The 16,113-nt window shown below is 44.5% G+C and overlaps 1 protein-coding gene across 2 annotated transcripts; it reads right to left on the bottom strand.

The window, feature by feature from the left end:
* Window positions 1–4,091: 4,091 nt before the first annotated feature.
* LOC120685900 (E3 ubiquitin-protein ligase CHFR-like) lies at window positions 4,092–16,113 on the bottom strand. Of its 2 annotated transcripts, none has more exons than XM_039968021.1 (15): window positions 15,971–16,113; window positions 15,671–15,854; window positions 14,669–14,763; window positions 14,389–14,450; window positions 14,202–14,293; window positions 13,990–14,125; window positions 13,809–13,895; window positions 13,571–13,664; window positions 8,016–8,123; window positions 7,359–7,459; window positions 7,195–7,260; window positions 7,027–7,114; window positions 6,376–6,436; window positions 6,229–6,292; window positions 4,092–4,435 (listed from the first exon to the last, which is right to left on the bottom strand). In XM_039968021.1, the coding sequence occupies exons 1-15, from the start codon at window positions 16,071–16,073 to the stop codon at window positions 4,307–4,309; spliced, it is 1,470 nt and encodes a 489-aa protein (XP_039823955.1). In that variant the 5' UTR covers window positions 16,074–16,113; the 3' UTR covers window positions 4,092–4,306. The 2 variants fall into 2 exon arrangements, with proteins under 2 accessions (XP_039823955.1, XP_039823956.1); XM_039968022.1 differs by having other exon boundaries at window positions 15,698–15,854.

The following is a 16,113-nucleotide window of genomic DNA, read 5'->3' as shown; positions in this document are numbered from 1 at the left end:
GACTCTCGCACTACACTTTTCACAAATATTAATTTATAAGTTGCATTATAAGTAACCTAAATTGTTGTTCATATAGATTATATCCTTTTCACAGGGTGCTTTTAAAGTGTTTTTTTGGCTAATGAGGGGCTTGTTTGATGATTGTGTTATTACTATCCTCATTTCTATCTTTATCTAAAAAAAAGAGAATTTTTAGCCGCGAACCTTCTACTAAATATATACTTTAAAGCTTTTCATTTAAAAAGTTTGGGCAAAATATAAATATTTGAATTAAACAAACAATTTCTTTATTGTAACTATTAAACTTCCACATGAGAATAATGAATACTAGATTATCCAAAATGTGACACAGGTGATTGACGATTTAGCATAGGTTTTGTACTTATTCAGACACCTTACCTAATAGCATCACCAGCACTCTCCCTTTCCCCAACAAACGGATAATATTGGGAAGAAGATATACTTCAATAGTTCCCCAAAATCTCTCCCTTTCCTCAATGACTATTACATTCAACCCTAACTCCCCTCAAATAAAGTGGTACTGTGAGAACATTATTGGGAAACTATAGCAGCATCTCTCCTAATAATCCATGGAAGTGGTATTGTGGTATCCCAATACTATCTTATTAGGATAAATTTTTATTTGGGAACTGCTGGAGATGCTCTAAGTTTGAAAACAGGAGGAGGGAAGGGGTGTTAATCATCATGACTTATCTTTATGGATTTTATCTAGACAATGCTCACAATGATTTGTGTGCTTAGTTATAATTAAATTACAACAATTTCTATGAGAATGGTGCTAACCATGCAACCCTTGCACTAATTTACTCTAGTAATGCTCATAACAGTTTGTGTACAAAAGCGAAAGCTATCACTCGTGCTAACTTCTTTCAAGTAACGCTCTCTGAGGTTTGTGCTTTCAAGCTATAACAGTTTTGAACGAGGAGATGGAGCGTGAATTAATTATTAGTCACCGGATATAGGTATTCATTTGTTTTGTGTTGAACTAGAGTGCATGAAGGGGCTTAGGGGCCAGAAAATGACTATAATAATTTGTTAACCAAGCTTCTAAACTCTAGTCATAATGGATCGATGACATGTTAATACCGTCACTTAGCGAAAGTTGGATTATGATATAAAATATCGCCATGTCTCAAAATGTTGTTTTTTTAAAAAACAATATAGAAAGAGAGATGACTGCAAAGCTATATATGTTTTCAACCTTACAAATACTCAAAATGATACACCAATGCATCAAATGGCCGTATCAGTATATATTTTTTTTTTCACGAACGTGCCTGAGCACGTATTTCATTAAGAGAAAAAGTCGTATCAGTATATTAAGAAAAGTAACTAGAGATGCACATAAACATTGCATGCGCTTTCAGTGGACGACGATATATATATCTCCTGATTTAATTTGGACTCGTCGATCAGTGCTTCCAACTGTGGGGTCGCTGTAAGTAGCAAGTTGAGCAACGCATGGTTGTGTGCTCTCAACTTGTTGCGTGTTTGTGAGTGTCCGTGTGATGCTCCGAATTTATTTGCAAGTAGTATGTTCAGATATTTACGGATGGAAAATTTTTCATCCTTAGGGTACGTAATATATATGCTTTCTTGTGACAGATTTCCCCAAACCAAAACGCAATCCAAAAGTCATATTAGCTCTAGGCGACACTATACATCAAACTTTGTTTTGATTATATATATATATATATATATATATATATATATATATATATATATATATATATATATATATATATATATATATATATATATATATAAAGTTATGGACATTTAGAAGGCGAAGCATAAGTTGTTTAACATATATATACATATATGTATGTGCAAGTGTGTAACGGTATATGCGATTGTGATTGCTAATAATAAAGCTAGCGTGATGTTGCGTGTTATTAGGTCGGATCCGTACTCATGCTACACGGACAGCTAAAAAGACTAAAAGAAGAGGAGAAACGAATCAAAAACAAGGTAAAGATGGACAAAGAGAGGGCACTATCATGGAGCCAAAATTAACAAATGGGAGGCGTCATTATCTTCCATGATTTTGGCAGACAGTATTTTAATCTGCCTGTATCGATTGCGCCTGCAGTGCCACTGAAAACTACACAAGGTCTCTTCAACTTTTTTTTTGGCGAGGAAACCTTCCTCAACCTTTTACGGCCCACAAAAAACTAAAGCTAATTTTTTTACACATCACATGCGCAAACTCTATCAACAATGGTTGAACAAAAATTCGTCCAAATCTTGCTGTAACCGGTTACCGGTACAAAACTTCAAAGAAAGAGTTCATATGTATGGCAGTGAGGTCCAAACATTTGATAATGGCAGTGAGGTCAAGCAGCAGCAGCAGCAGCAGCAAGTGATCCAAGCAAGGAGTGCTGGTTGCATCGTTGCAGCAGAGTGCTTGCAGTGTTTCTTTCAAGAAAAAAAAAGAGTGCTTTGCAGTGAGAAAGGCAATGCAAGCCAGGCTAGACGAGGAACAAGCAAGCTATTCGGCACGTTTGCTCACTGTGCTGCGTAAATTTGGCCGGGCAAGCGCCCCTGTTCACCCTGCACGTTTCCTCGTGTTGTTGACGCGTCCCTGCCACGGATCGGATAAAACGCTTGTCTTTTTCCCCTTTCTTGCTGCAGGTTTTCCGGAGCCTTTTCCTGCGGCAGCGAAAGGCCTCTGAATTTTAGTGTAGAGCATCGTCTGCTTTTCACTGTGGCTGCCTCTGTTTTGAAAGTTTATTGAGAGATCTATCAAATTTGGAGAAAGCACAGGCAAAAGAAGAGGCGAGCAAAGACGAATTATTTCGAGCGCTACGAATTTTCCAAACTCTTAAAATTGAGCGATTTTTTGGCTGGATCCTGCGAAATCCACCAAATAAAATTTATATGCTCAAACCAAGATTTTAAATAACCGGCTATAGTTGCCGAAATATATGGCTATAACTAATAGGAATGGTGGCCATCATGGCATTTAGCCCACTAAACGTCGTAACGGCAACTCTCCAGCTAAACACCTTAGCCAGCCCTCCAGCTAAACACCTTAGCCGGAGATTTAAACTTTGGTTCAAACAGGGCTTCAGAGGTCTTATCCTTTGGTTAAAAAGAAATTAACGGTTTCATCGCGAAGCTACCCAAAAAAGTGAGAATTGCGGCTGTTTATGGTTTCAGACTAATCCCATTTGCGACGCAGTCAGGACGCCCATGCTGACGCTGGACAGTAACCTCTGAGAACGACGCGCTAACAAAATTCTAGGCAAAGACTTTGCTGTAAGGCGAGTCTCCGACAGGGATGGGGAGACGCGTGGATGCCTGCACACCCATCCCCATCGCCATCTCTGCACCTTCGCCATGGGCGCGAAAACGCCATCCCAAGCGTGTGAACCTGGAACCCTGGGGGGTTTCCATTCAATCACCCCAAACCTGCCGACACAGCGGCGGTTCCGGCAGCAGCACCTTGCCATCTCGTTGTCAGGTCCAGCCAGGATCAGAAAAAAAATTCAACATGGGCGCCACATTTCCTGACCGCTTTGAGAGCAGAGAAGCATCACACAATGAAGAATGGATGTTGATGATAGAAATAGTTTCACATGATCACCGCTAGGGCTGAAAAAAAAAGCTCGTTAAGCTGGCTCGGTGACTCGTTTCAAAATTGCTCCGATTACGTTCGTTTTTTTTAAATAAAGATTAGTTGATTTGGAACAAAAGTCAATTTTGGCAGGCTCGGCTCGGCTCGTTATGCTCGATTTGAAGTTGCATATCAAACAACGTGGGAGACTATAATAAATACGAATATATTGATTTCGAAGAAAGCTCGAAAAAGTCGAGGCTCGGCTCGATTCCACCCCTAATCACCGCCAATATGGGGCTGTTTAGTTCCAAAAATGAAATTTTTTGATATCAAATCGACTGTTTGACCAGATCTCGGGAGGGTTTTTCGGACACTAATTAAAAAACTAATTTCAGAACTCACTTGAAAACTGTGAGACGAATCTTTTAAGAACTTTGACCGTATCATTAGCACATGCGGGTTACTGTAGCACTTATGACTAATTAGGCTCAAAAGATTCGTCTCGTCGTGTACATTCAAACTGTGCAATTAGTTTTATTTTTTAACTATATTTAATACTACATGCATGTGTTCAAAGGGGAGGTAAAAAATTTTGGGTGAAAATTTTTGGTAACTAAACGGGCTCTATGTTTACATGTGCTAAACAATCAGTAGTTCTGTAGAATTGCTGTACAATGGGGTGGCCATCACCGGGAGATGACCTTGAGGAACCAGGTGAAACGGCTAGGGGTTGCCTCTTGTAGGGCGGCAGACATGGTTCAACTTCTTCGCATGGTCAGGCCGATGGTGCTGGGTGCGGCACATGAAACCGTACCAGCAGCTCTCCCTGTTGACAGCATCAGGTGGAAGAAGCTGGAAAAGGGAAGGATCACCGATAGCCATTAAAAGACCGATAAGATCATCAACAATAAATAAATGAGACAGTGCTGTGGTGCTGGCAGAAGTTTATACATGTGTCCTTGATGTTCCTATTGTGTGCCAAAGATGTGATTCGGCTTAGAATGGAAGCTAACTTTCTTTTCGGTTTTTAGTGAGGAGACTGGAACCTAACTTGTAAACAATGAACACAAAGTCTTCAGCATCTTATTTGTTACTAATCAACTTATTTGAAAGCAACGATAGTTCAGTGGTTAGCACTGGCACTTTCCTGGCCAGCTCAACTAGTCAAGGATTTGACCATCAAAGCAACTCAGATATCATATGTACCACTGACAGTTAAGTTTACCCAAACTAACTCATATCAGTCGATGGATGATTAGAACCATGTTGAGTTTGACAGTCCAAGCATTTAAACACAATATTTAACAACATCACTAGAACAGGAATATTAGTAAAAAGTTTGCATCCAGTTAAGTTTCAGAAACTTGTTGCTCAATAAAATATACAGATAATCTTAACCACCCATGTTTTCAAATCGTCTAGTCGGACCTAGTCGCCATGGGACCGATCAGACGACTAGTCGCGATTAGTCGTCGATCTGGCCGATTAGTCGAGCCTAGTCGTCTGCCTAGTCGTCCTATGTGTCCCAGGACCGATATGATATATGTACTGCATATTACTTAATAAAAAGCAAGCATGAAGGCAACAATGATGGTCGATTTTTCACTTACTTGTGAGAGATGATTTGTGAACTGTCCAGAACTCTGTCTCAGCCTCTATATACCAAAAATCTAATGGGCCACCTTGCCAACCGTCACCGGCCCAGGCCCACAACTCAAATAGCCCACAAAACAATCTCAAGTCCGATCGTTTTCCAACCTGATCGGCGCGACTAATCGCGACTAGTCGACGACTAGTCGGACGACTAGAAAACTAGTCGCCCAAACCTACTCGGTGTCCCTTATCGGGGTCACCGGACCGATAAGCCCGACTAATCGCGACTAATCGCGATTAGTCGGACGACTAGATAACATGGTTAACCACCACCTAGTCCAGCATATACTAATTTAAGTAACCGTACTGAGTGATCATCGAAAGAAATTGTAAAAACTGAGGGTGTTGTTTGTTTACTTCCACTATTGCATGGAACATGATTACTGCTTATAATACAATAAAAACACATTAAAATACAAAATCAATAAACTCTATTAGTGTGCACAGGGCAGTTGTCTCTAAACAGATCAGAAATCACATGAAAGCTCAGACTGTTTGATTCTCTCTCTTTTTTTTATATGCATAACAGTTGTCCCAGATGTAAATGTAACAGTATCCAAGCTCTTAGGGAGACCAAACTTGGGAAAGCAGGAAGCCTCACACTAATCACAATAAAATACCAATTGTGCATTCAGCACTATGCACCTTGCCTTAACTTTTATTGTAAATCGGTTCTAGTTGATGAGTGGAATATAGAGAAGCCATTTGCAGAAATCAGGTACATCTGTCAGACCTATCATTGCTGGCTTCTGACAAAAAGAACTTAATGTTTTTATATACTTTATGCACATATTTCAATAATATTTTTGTTAGAAAACAGTATTGACCAGGTCATGCTCAGCCATGTCAGGCTGTATTGGGCCTGGCTTTTCAGTGCCACACCGCTAGAGGCCCAAACCCAGAATATGAACAGGTCAACATCTTGTTGCAATATATAGCAGTGTTAGACTACCTAGGTGATTAACATAAGTATTCTCAGTAAGTATACATACATTTCGGGGCATTGAAACGCGGTACCAGTACAGCAGGAAATCAATGAACTTGTTGTAGCAATGGCTGCATTCATTTGAATCCATAAAATGAGTCAAGATATCAGAATGAAATAAACAAGTTCTTCTGAACTCAGAAAAAGTAATTACTTGCAAATATACGTCCTGGACGTGATTGCATCCACATTATTCAATTGCAACCTTGAGCGATCTACATGGAACAAGAACATCATGTCAGTGTAAAAACTCAGGCATATGCAACCAAGACAAAAGACCTACAGTAAAGTCCAGTGGTGCCAAATACTTAGGAGATTTTCCTTGAACAAAGGGAAGAAAAATAACACAGCAGGACGAATAATTCAAATAAACAAGTGAGCATCTATGTGTATAAACGTTATATTTATTATGGAGCATAAATGGAGCAAAATTGAAAAACCAAATCTGAGATAAAGGTAAACCATTGAGGAATGACAGTCAATAGATTCTAATTTTATGAATATGTTGTTGATATTTAATCATGAATCACCAAAAAGAGAGAGGACAGCATGACATTTGGGACCAAGAGAGAAGATACATTGGGAGCTATTGGGGCAATCGTTAGGTTATAAATGAAAAGAAATCTGATTCCTGTGCCGTGAGTCCGTGACTGAGAAAGCAAATTAAACTGCAATGTTCTTTTGTCATGTGGCTCATGTGAAGGGACAGTTAACGTTTATATAATACATATTCTTTCACAGTTACTGGCCCATCATTGGCATCAAAAGGAAAATCAACTGACATATATTGAAGGTTACCACTCACCAATTTCCATGTTGTCAAATTTTGATATCCACTCAGCGATTACAGCTTGCAATGTTTTGCCTGACTGTTGTATGCATTTTTCTGTAATCTAAAAAAAAGAGAGGAGAAACCATAATATTTGAAACTACAAAACAGGCCATAGATATGGTAATGGTGGAATATTCCTACATCTTTTTCATATGGGTTGCCCCCATGAACTGTGTCAGGAAGTCTGGAGATATGGCGCTGAGAGATCTGCAATATTACACAATTTGCTCTCAAAACATTGCCCAGCACTGCGTATGATGATCAAAAGGACAATTGGGCCTAAGAGAGATCAGTGAGTAGCTTACCATCTTGAAAGTTTCCTGGCTGCAGATTAGATTACAATGGCTTGAATCCACTCCTTGTGAACACCAATAAGACCCACAAAATGCTTTATCACACCCTAAACCTGCAAATAAAATTGTGTATTTCAACACAGTAAAGTTAAAGGAATTAATGTACATAGACTTCAGTAAGGAAAACGTTCAATTGAACTTCCCATGCTTGCTTCTAACTTAGCAATTTCTGGGTTCCAAGTGAGGAAATTCCTCATACTATTCATGCACGAACTATATGAGTTTAGTAGGTAAATCATGCAATCAAACGTCACATGGCGGTTGCTAACCTAGAGATTTCTGAGGAGCAAATGACAATGTATGTCATACCATTCACGCAGATTTATGAAATAAAGTAACCATGATTAAACCAACTGATGTCAAGCATATTCGTCAGGTTAAGAATAATGTGAAGCAAAAAAAGGTAGGTCCAAGATAAGGCAAAGCATTAAATTTCTATTTCTTGATCACAGGACCACTTAGGCCTTGTTAGATGGACTAGGATCCATGGCTGAAGTCACCTTCAAGCAGGGCCTTTTCAGGGTTAAATAACCAATCAAATGAAAAAAATTGGGGTTATACTTCTCACAATCCACTAGATTAGAAAATATTATCAGAATTGGAACTTACATTTTTGTGGTATATTGACGTTAGATCTGGCTGGCATCATCCCTCCACATCCATTGCATTGCAAGTGTGCAGCTCCTGGACTGCATCGAAATCCACCAAATTCAGTACCTGCAATATTCTTGTCATTTCAGGGACACGCAAGAAGAAGACAAGCTTTACAAGAAGCATGTCGACATGGAAGGTTACATATAATTCTCTATCAAATAAATTTTTGCCCTGCTTTTATAGAAGAACACATGTTGTGGACACATTCTTTGGCAAGAAGTATCAACGCAAGAAGAAACAGGCGGCGGAGTAGCATAAGTTATTTCCTTTTGTATTAGTTTGGTTGTGTTTTTCAGGGGTCTTTTAGTTAATTTCCAGATTCTATAAAAGAGCCGGCGGCTCATTAGGGTTTTAGGCAGTAGATAGTTCCCGCAAGACTCAAGAACCTCTTAGGAGGGCGAGTTGGGTGTTATCGATCTGCCCTTGTAATCAGGTTTAGATTCAAGCCATATCATCTTGGTATCAGTCTAGGGCTCTTCCTTGGCCTGGTTCCATCGCTTCTCCACCACGTCCCACATCCTCTGCGCGCCGCTAAACCCTACCGCTACCACCTCTCATGGCCGACGCCAATGTTTCGGTCACGAAGGCGATCCTCGATGAAGTGGTCGACCGACTCGTCAAGATGGTCGGCGACAACGGCAAGAAGATGAACGACGACGTGACGTCGCTCCGCCAGGAGATCAGCCTTCTCTCGACTTCCATCAAGAATGTCCAGACGCAGGTCTTGGATAGTCAGGGCCGGTTCGACACCGATGGATCTCCATCCGGCAAATCACCGACCGCGCCGACACACAAGCTCCGATTTCCCAAGTATGATGGTTCCGACGACCCCATCACGTGGCTGCACAAGGGCGAGCAGTTCTTCCGCGCCTACGGCATGCCGGACCATCTCAAGGTGTCCACGGCCTCGTTCTATCTGGAGGCCGCCGCCAGCCAATGGTATTACAGACTCGAGAAGAATCAAGGTGCTCCGATATGGCCGCAGTTCGTTGATGCCATCAATCGGTGTTTCGGGCCGCCGCTCCACAGCAACCCGTTGGGCGAACTGACACATCTCCGCCGCACCACCACCGTCGATGAATATCAGAAGAAATTCCTTCTCCTCCTGGCTCGCTGCGAAGGCGTCACGGAGGCCCAACAGATCGCTATCTTCACAGCCGGGCTGCAGCAGCCCCTTAGCATCGACGTGGAACTATAGAAACCCGAAACCCTTGAGGACGCCATGGCGTTTGCCCGGGCGTATGAGCGCCGTCAAGTCCTGAGCACCGATGCGACGATCGGGAACAATCGCGCCCCCGCGCGTTCGGCTCAGCATCCTTCGGCTTCGACCTTGCGGACGTCCCAAACACCAGGCGCGACGGGGTCTACACCAGCAACACCCACCGTGCCCGCCAAACCAGCACTCCCGGCTGACAGTCGGTTCAAACGCATCTCACCTGAGGAGATGGCGCAACGGCGTTTGGAGGGGTTGTGTTTCAACTGTCCGGAGAAGTTTTCCAAGGAGCATGCTAAGCAGTGCACGGGAAAAGGCATCTACTTCCTTGAGCTCGACACCGATACGCTCGCATCCGAGGACGGCGGCTCGGATGATGACCTGCAGATCTCTGTGGCCGCCATCACGGGTATTCAGTCAAGTGCAACATTGCAGCTTTCCACAGTGGTCTATGATAAGGCTGCCGTCGCGTTGGTCGACTCTGGCTCAACTCACTCGTTCATCGACGAGTCTACAGCGCGCCGTCTGGGTCTGGTGCCATCGCCTCGACCTGGTCTCTCTGTCTGTGTGGCGAATGGGGATCGCGTCGCAGCGTCGGGAGTGTGCAAGGCGGTGCGGTTCGCTATCGGCTCAGAGGAGTTCGTGGCCGACTTCTTCGTCATTCCACTGGGGGGCGTCGACATGGTCCTGGGGTGTGACTGGCTCCGCACTCTCGGTCCCATCCTCTGGGATTTCACCAACCTCACCATGGTGTTCTGGTGGCACGACCGTCGCGTCAGTTGGAGCGGCATGCGACCAACGTCTGCCATGGTCACCGCTGGGGCTGACAAGCGCGATTATCTGCTGGCTCTACTCGACGAGTTCGCCGACTTGTTCGCAGAGCCCAAGGGATTACCGCCGGCGCGCTCTTTCGACCACCGTATTCATCTTCTTCCGGGAACACCACCGGTGGCTGTACGTCCATACCGGTATGCCCAGTTGTTGAAGGACGAGATCGAAGCTCAATGTCGGGCAATGTTGGCGCAAGGCATCATTCGTCCTAGTACTTCGGCGTTCTCTTCGCCGGTGCTTCTCGTTCGCAAAGGTGACGGCTCCTGGAGATTTTGCGTGGACTACCGCGCACTCAACAGTAAAACGGTGCGGGACATGTTCCCCATCCCTGTCGTCGAGGAATTATTGGACGAGCTCAAGGGCGCGGTGTTTTTTACTAAGCTGGACTTGCGCAGCGGCTATCACCAAGTCCGGATGCACCCCGATGACATTGCCAAGACGGCGTTCCGAACACATCATGGGCACTTTGAATTCCTTGTGACGCCGTTCGGCCTCACTAATGCTCCATCTACGTTCCAGGCGCTGATGAATGCTGTGCTACAACCTTTTCTTCGCCGGTGCGTTCTTGTGTTTTTCGATGATATTCTCATATTCAGTAAATATTGATCAGAACACCTGCAGCATGTGCGCTCGGTTTTCTTGGCGCTCCGACAACATGGCCTCGTCTTGAAACGTTCCAAGTGTTCTTTTGGGGAGCAGCGTGTTCAGTACCTCGGGCATGTCATTGCTAATGGCGTGGTCGCCATGGATACAGACAAGATCAGTGCGGTGCAGGCATGGCTGCTGCCGCGCTCCATCAAGGCGCTTCGTGGTTTTCTTGGCTTGACCGGCTATTAGCGTCGTTTCATCCACAACTATGGTGTCATTGCATCTCCATTGACGGCTCTTCTCAAGCGTGAGGCTTTCCAGTGGATAGCAGCGGCGACAGAAGCATTTGAAGCCCTCAAGCACGCACTGACCACGGCTCCGGTACTCCAGCTGCCGGACTTCGAGAAGGTGTTCGTAGTCGATTGCGACGCCTCTGGTTCGGGCTTTGGCGCGGTCCTCCATCAGGGTGAGGGGCCGATCGCATTCTTCAGTCGTCCCGTTGCCCCGCAGCACGCCAAGCTCGCGGCGTACGAGCGTGAACTCATCGGGCTGGTTAAGGCCGTACGTCACTGGCGACCGTATCTTTGGACGCGGGAGTTCATGGTGCGCACTGACCATTGCAGCCTAAAGCATCTACTCGATCAACGGCTCTCCACAATACCGCAACACACTTGGGTAAGCAAACTGTTTGGTTACAGTTTTCAAGTGGAGTATAAGCCGGGCAAGATGAACGCAGCGGCTGACGCCTTATCGCGCCATGACGAGCACGAGCTGGCTGTACGTCTACATTCTGTCTCGCGGCCGGAGTTTGAGTTGTTTGAGGAATTCAGGCGCGAGTCTGCATCATTGCCGGAGGTTTTATCCAAGCGGCAAGAGATCTCGGCGGGTTCTGCTGGGGAGGGTTGGTCAGAGGTGGATGGCTTCGTCCTATATCAGGGCAAGATCTTTATCCCTGACTCCTCCGCGTTCTGGCCCTAGCTCCTTGACCATGCTCATGGTACGGGTCATGAAGGTGTGCAAAAGACCCTAGTTCGGTTGCGAGCTTCGTTCTACAGTCCCCGCGCAGCAGCACGTGTGCGTGAGTACATTCGTGGCTGTTTGGTGTGTCAAAGAAACAAGACTGAGCATCTTCATCCAGCTGGGTTATTGCAGCCTCTGGACGTTCCATCAACGGTGTGGTCTGACATCTCCATGGATTTTGTGGAGGGTTTTCCACGGGTGGGCGGCAAATCGGTGGTGCTGACTGTGGTGGCTCGGTTATCCAAGATGGTGCATTTTGTGCCGCTGGGACATCCTTATACCACGTTAACAGTGGCTCAAGCGTTCTTCGACAACATTGTCAAGCTGTATGGGTTCCCTTCCTCAATTGTGAGTGATCAAGATCCTATCTTTACAAGCACCCTTTGGACTGAACTTTTTCTTTGGCTGGTGTCAAGCTTCGTCTTAGTTCTGCGTTTCGGCCGCAAACGGATGGGCAGTCCGAGGTTGCCAACAGGGTGCTTGGTGTTTATCTGCGATGTTTGGCTGGGGATCGCCCCCGCAGCTGGCTTAGGTGGCTTCCTTGGGCTGAATATTGTTTCAACACATCCTACCAGTCGGTGCTGCGCACTACACCGTTCCAGGTGGTATATGGACGTGAACCACCAACATTGGCATCATATTAACCCGGACTGGCACGAGTTGTTGCAGTGGACAAACAACTCCAGCACCGTGATGTGTTTCTCGCAGAGATTAAGGAGCGGTTGTTGCAAGCTCAAGATTATATGAAGACTTCGCATGACAAGTTGCATCGTGATGTTGCCTTTGAGGTGGGTGAATGGGTTTGGCTTCGCCTTCATCACAGAACGGCTATTGGTATTACCGATGGCTCCAAGGGCAAGCTTGCCCCGCGTTACTACGGACCGTTTTAGGTGGTTGAAAAGATTGGATCAGTGGCTTATCGTCTTCGCCTCCCTACCAAGTTTCGCATACATGATGTGTTTCATGCTGTTTTCCTGAAGAAGCATACGGGCGACCTTCCAGCTGCTACTAGTCACCTGCCACCTATTGCTCATGGTCGTGCTCTTCCAGTTCCAGCCAAGGTGCTTCGTGCAACACCGGCGCATAACTCTTGGAATCTCTTAGTGCAATGGGAAGGTCTAGCCCAGCTGAAGCAACATGGGAACCATTGACAGATTTCAAGGAGCGTTATCCAGCTTTCAAGCTCGAGGACGAGCTTTTTGGTCGGGGGGGGGGGGGGGGGGTATGTGTTGTGGACACATTCTTTGGCAAGAAGTATCAATGCAAGAAGAAACAGGCGGCGGTGTCCACAACGGAGTAGCATAAGTTATTTCCTTTTGTATTAGTTTGGTTGTGTTTTTCAGGGGTCTTTTAGTTAATTTCCAGATTCTATAAATGTAAGAGCCGGCGGCTCATTAGGGTTTTAGGCAGTAGATAGTTCCCGCAAGACTCAGAGCCTCTTAGGAGGGCGAGTTGGGTGTTATCGATCTGCCCTTGTAATCAGGTTTAGATTCAAGCCATATCAACACAAAAGCTACATCAATCTCCACATCAGTGCAAGGAAAATTAATAAACTTTCCGAACTCATGTGAAGCATAGCATGAATGCATCATGACACAGCTCTGACATTGTGAAATATTTACAACTTTTAAAATCTTGTTAAGTTAGAACCAGCTCTTCAATCTTTCAATGAAACTAATACATAGTACAAACAATAAAATATGATTCATGGTTTAAATATCTGCCATAGACCTACCAAAAAATTGTAATATAGTCTTGAAGCACAGATTAATGCGAATACAAGAGTCTTATAACATGATTGCGCAACTAGTTGAAAAACATACAAGTACAATATTCAAATTGGAATTTCTGCACATACGACATTGAGGACATGGCAGATCTGCATTGTTGATTTCATCACTTGAACGTGAAAAAGGCCGTTTTCTTGATTGATTTTTCTGTTTCCCCAAAACCTAAGGCAAAATACATCAGCCACAATCTAGTATATTGGGCCAGACCATAAAAATAACAGAAAAAATATAGCTTGCACCCTACAGATTTTATCTTTTACTAGACAACTTTGAAAAAAAAAAGTTGATTGCATCTGCTTCACTCACAATATTAGATTTTACTGAAGCATATGACTCTAGCAATGCAATCTCCTCATCAGACCTCTGTAGCGATGAAAAAGCTTGTAATATAGCCTACAAAAATTAAGACAAAAATCTAGCGGTATAAGTGCATAGTAGTTTTACGAACATAAGAGGAAACAAAGTCAGAAGGATCAAATTATCATGCCTCTTCAATATTATGCAGGAAGTGATTCCTTCCAACTGATTGAACTGCCGTCCTACATTGGGGGCATGCAGCGCTCTGGCTTTTATCACGCGATTTAGATGAAGACCTTCTTAACCACTCTGAGAAACATCCATTGCTTAAACAGAAATGGAAGGATCAGAACCAAGAAATTTAGAGAAGCTTGGGGTAGAAAGGAAAACAAAGAAATTTACCAGAAGTTATGGAGGCAGGGAGCAACAGTAACAACATCATGCCACAAATTCAAGCATATGCTGCACTTTGCATTCTCGATATCTAGTACAATCTGAGATCATTAGTTAGCTAGAAGTTAGTAACTTGAAATCAATGTCAGGATGATCATATTCATGTATATTAACTTTTTTCTTAAAAAAATAGTACCTTCACATTATTTTTGTCCTGGTCCTTTGCAGCTGTAATTTCAAAGGTATACACTAAATGACCTGGAAGCATAATGGAGAACATGAATGTGTTAGACAAATTCACTTGTTCAGAATGAGAGAACCACAAAACACATATAATTCCTACATGGATCAATGTAATCTACCTTAACACTTACGATTACATTGCTACATAAACATATGAAACAACTCAAGCTTTTCAGCTCCACAAAGGCATAAGGATAAAGAATTGGTATCGATATCATGCAAAACTATAATACCTTCTTTCTGGGGTTCAGAGAAAATCTCACTCCCAGGTTTAATATCAACAGGTTCTTGTTTCACAATTTTCCCATCAACAATAATTGCATCCGAGCTTTGTCAAGGGAACATGAAGGGTATGAGAAGCATGTAGCATCAGCAATAATTTGACATGTGAAACAACAGAAATAAATGCAGTGCAGAATTTAACTAATCCAGAACACAGAGAGACAAAAAGAATTTTTTTACTGTAAACCATATTATATCCCACTCGGATAACTTTGTGCCGACAATTAACAGTGTGTCCTTCAAATTCATGTGGCCCACTTTGTGCACTGTTATTCTTGATTTTACACAACCAAACACTTAAATGTATGGACAAATTGCCACACATTGGTATGCACAAAGTTCTATGATAGGACGGTGAAACGCAGGGCATGAGGGCAACAAAACTGCAACTTGCCCAACTTGTATTATCTGGCAGGCATAAGAATCTAGAGAACACAGATAAATGCAATCTGGATCATATTTGGGATGCCAACAGCGATGAACATCTCCAAACTGAAAAGAAGGGAATCCGATACCGATGTAAGTTCATACTATTCAGAATATGATTGTACTGGTTCCTTAGGAATCAAACTGGAGAACATCCAACGCATGCAGGCTAGTGCTAGTATATTCCACCACCCAACACAATCAATTAAGGTATCAAGAGGCAGGGACTTATAGTGATACAAAATCAATCAGTTAAACCTCAACATTTCCCCGATTTTTTTTTCTGAAAGAAACATTTCCCCGATTCACAACAAACTTCTCACAATAGTATTTATGGAACGTCCCCATCAATCCGCACATTCCGACATCCCATCACGCTCGCCTCACCAAGCCACAAGAACAAACCGTCACCGTCAAAGTTCAGCAACCCCAATCTTTCACGACACGGCACCAAAAATAAGGAAAACCGCACCTTTCCCAGAACGGGCGCCCAATAACGGGCAGGAACGAGCACGGGAGGTACGAACCAAAGTCCACGGCGCGCGGCGCAGTACCTGAGGTTCCGGATCGAGGCGGACGACGCGTCCCCGGCGTCGCGCCTGATCTCGCACCACGCGACCTCCTCCCCGCCGGCGGCGGGCGCGACCAGGGAGCAGACCACGGCGTCGTCCTCGGCCACCTCCACCTCCGGGTAGGCGGGGTCGGCGGGCACTGCAAAGGAAATGGGGGCGGGCACGCGGAGGAAGGAGCCGAGCAGAGGAATCAAGAAACCGTGCAGACGAAGGAATCCGTGAAGAAACCGGGGAGCGGAGCGGCAGGCACCCCACCTAGCTTGGCCCAGGCCGCGGAGGCGGAGGCGGAGGCCGGGGAGGAGCCGGAGGCGGAGGAGGGACGCGGGGGCTGGGAGGTGGAGCACTCGCCGGCGTCCATGGCGGAGGGGAGGGGAGGGAGAGCAGAGAGCAGGGGAGGG

This window comes from Panicum virgatum, chromosome 8N (genome assembly GCF_016808335.1).
Source record: "Panicum virgatum strain AP13 chromosome 8N, P.virgatum_v5, whole genome shotgun sequence".
Taxonomy (NCBI): Eukaryota; Viridiplantae; Streptophyta; class Magnoliopsida; order Poales; family Poaceae; genus Panicum; species Panicum virgatum.
Note: the sequence above shows the minus strand (reverse complement) of the source record. Positions and strands in the feature narration are given on the sequence as shown.

Bases quoted from the DNA above. Each gene is read 5' to 3' on its own strand.
- LOC120685900 (XM_039968021.1), bottom strand. From the start codon at position 16,073: ATGGACGCCGGCGAGTGCTCCACCTCCCAGCCCCCGCGTCCCTCCTCC. The intron at 14,294-14,388 runs GTACTATTTTTT...TAATGATCTCAG, and splicing joins AGGACAAAAATAATGTGAAG to ATTGTACTAGATATCGAGAA. The intron at 13,665-13,808 runs GTGAGTGAAGCA...ATTTTGCCTTAG, and splicing joins CTTCAGTAAAATCTAATATT to GTTTTGGGGAAACAGAAAAA.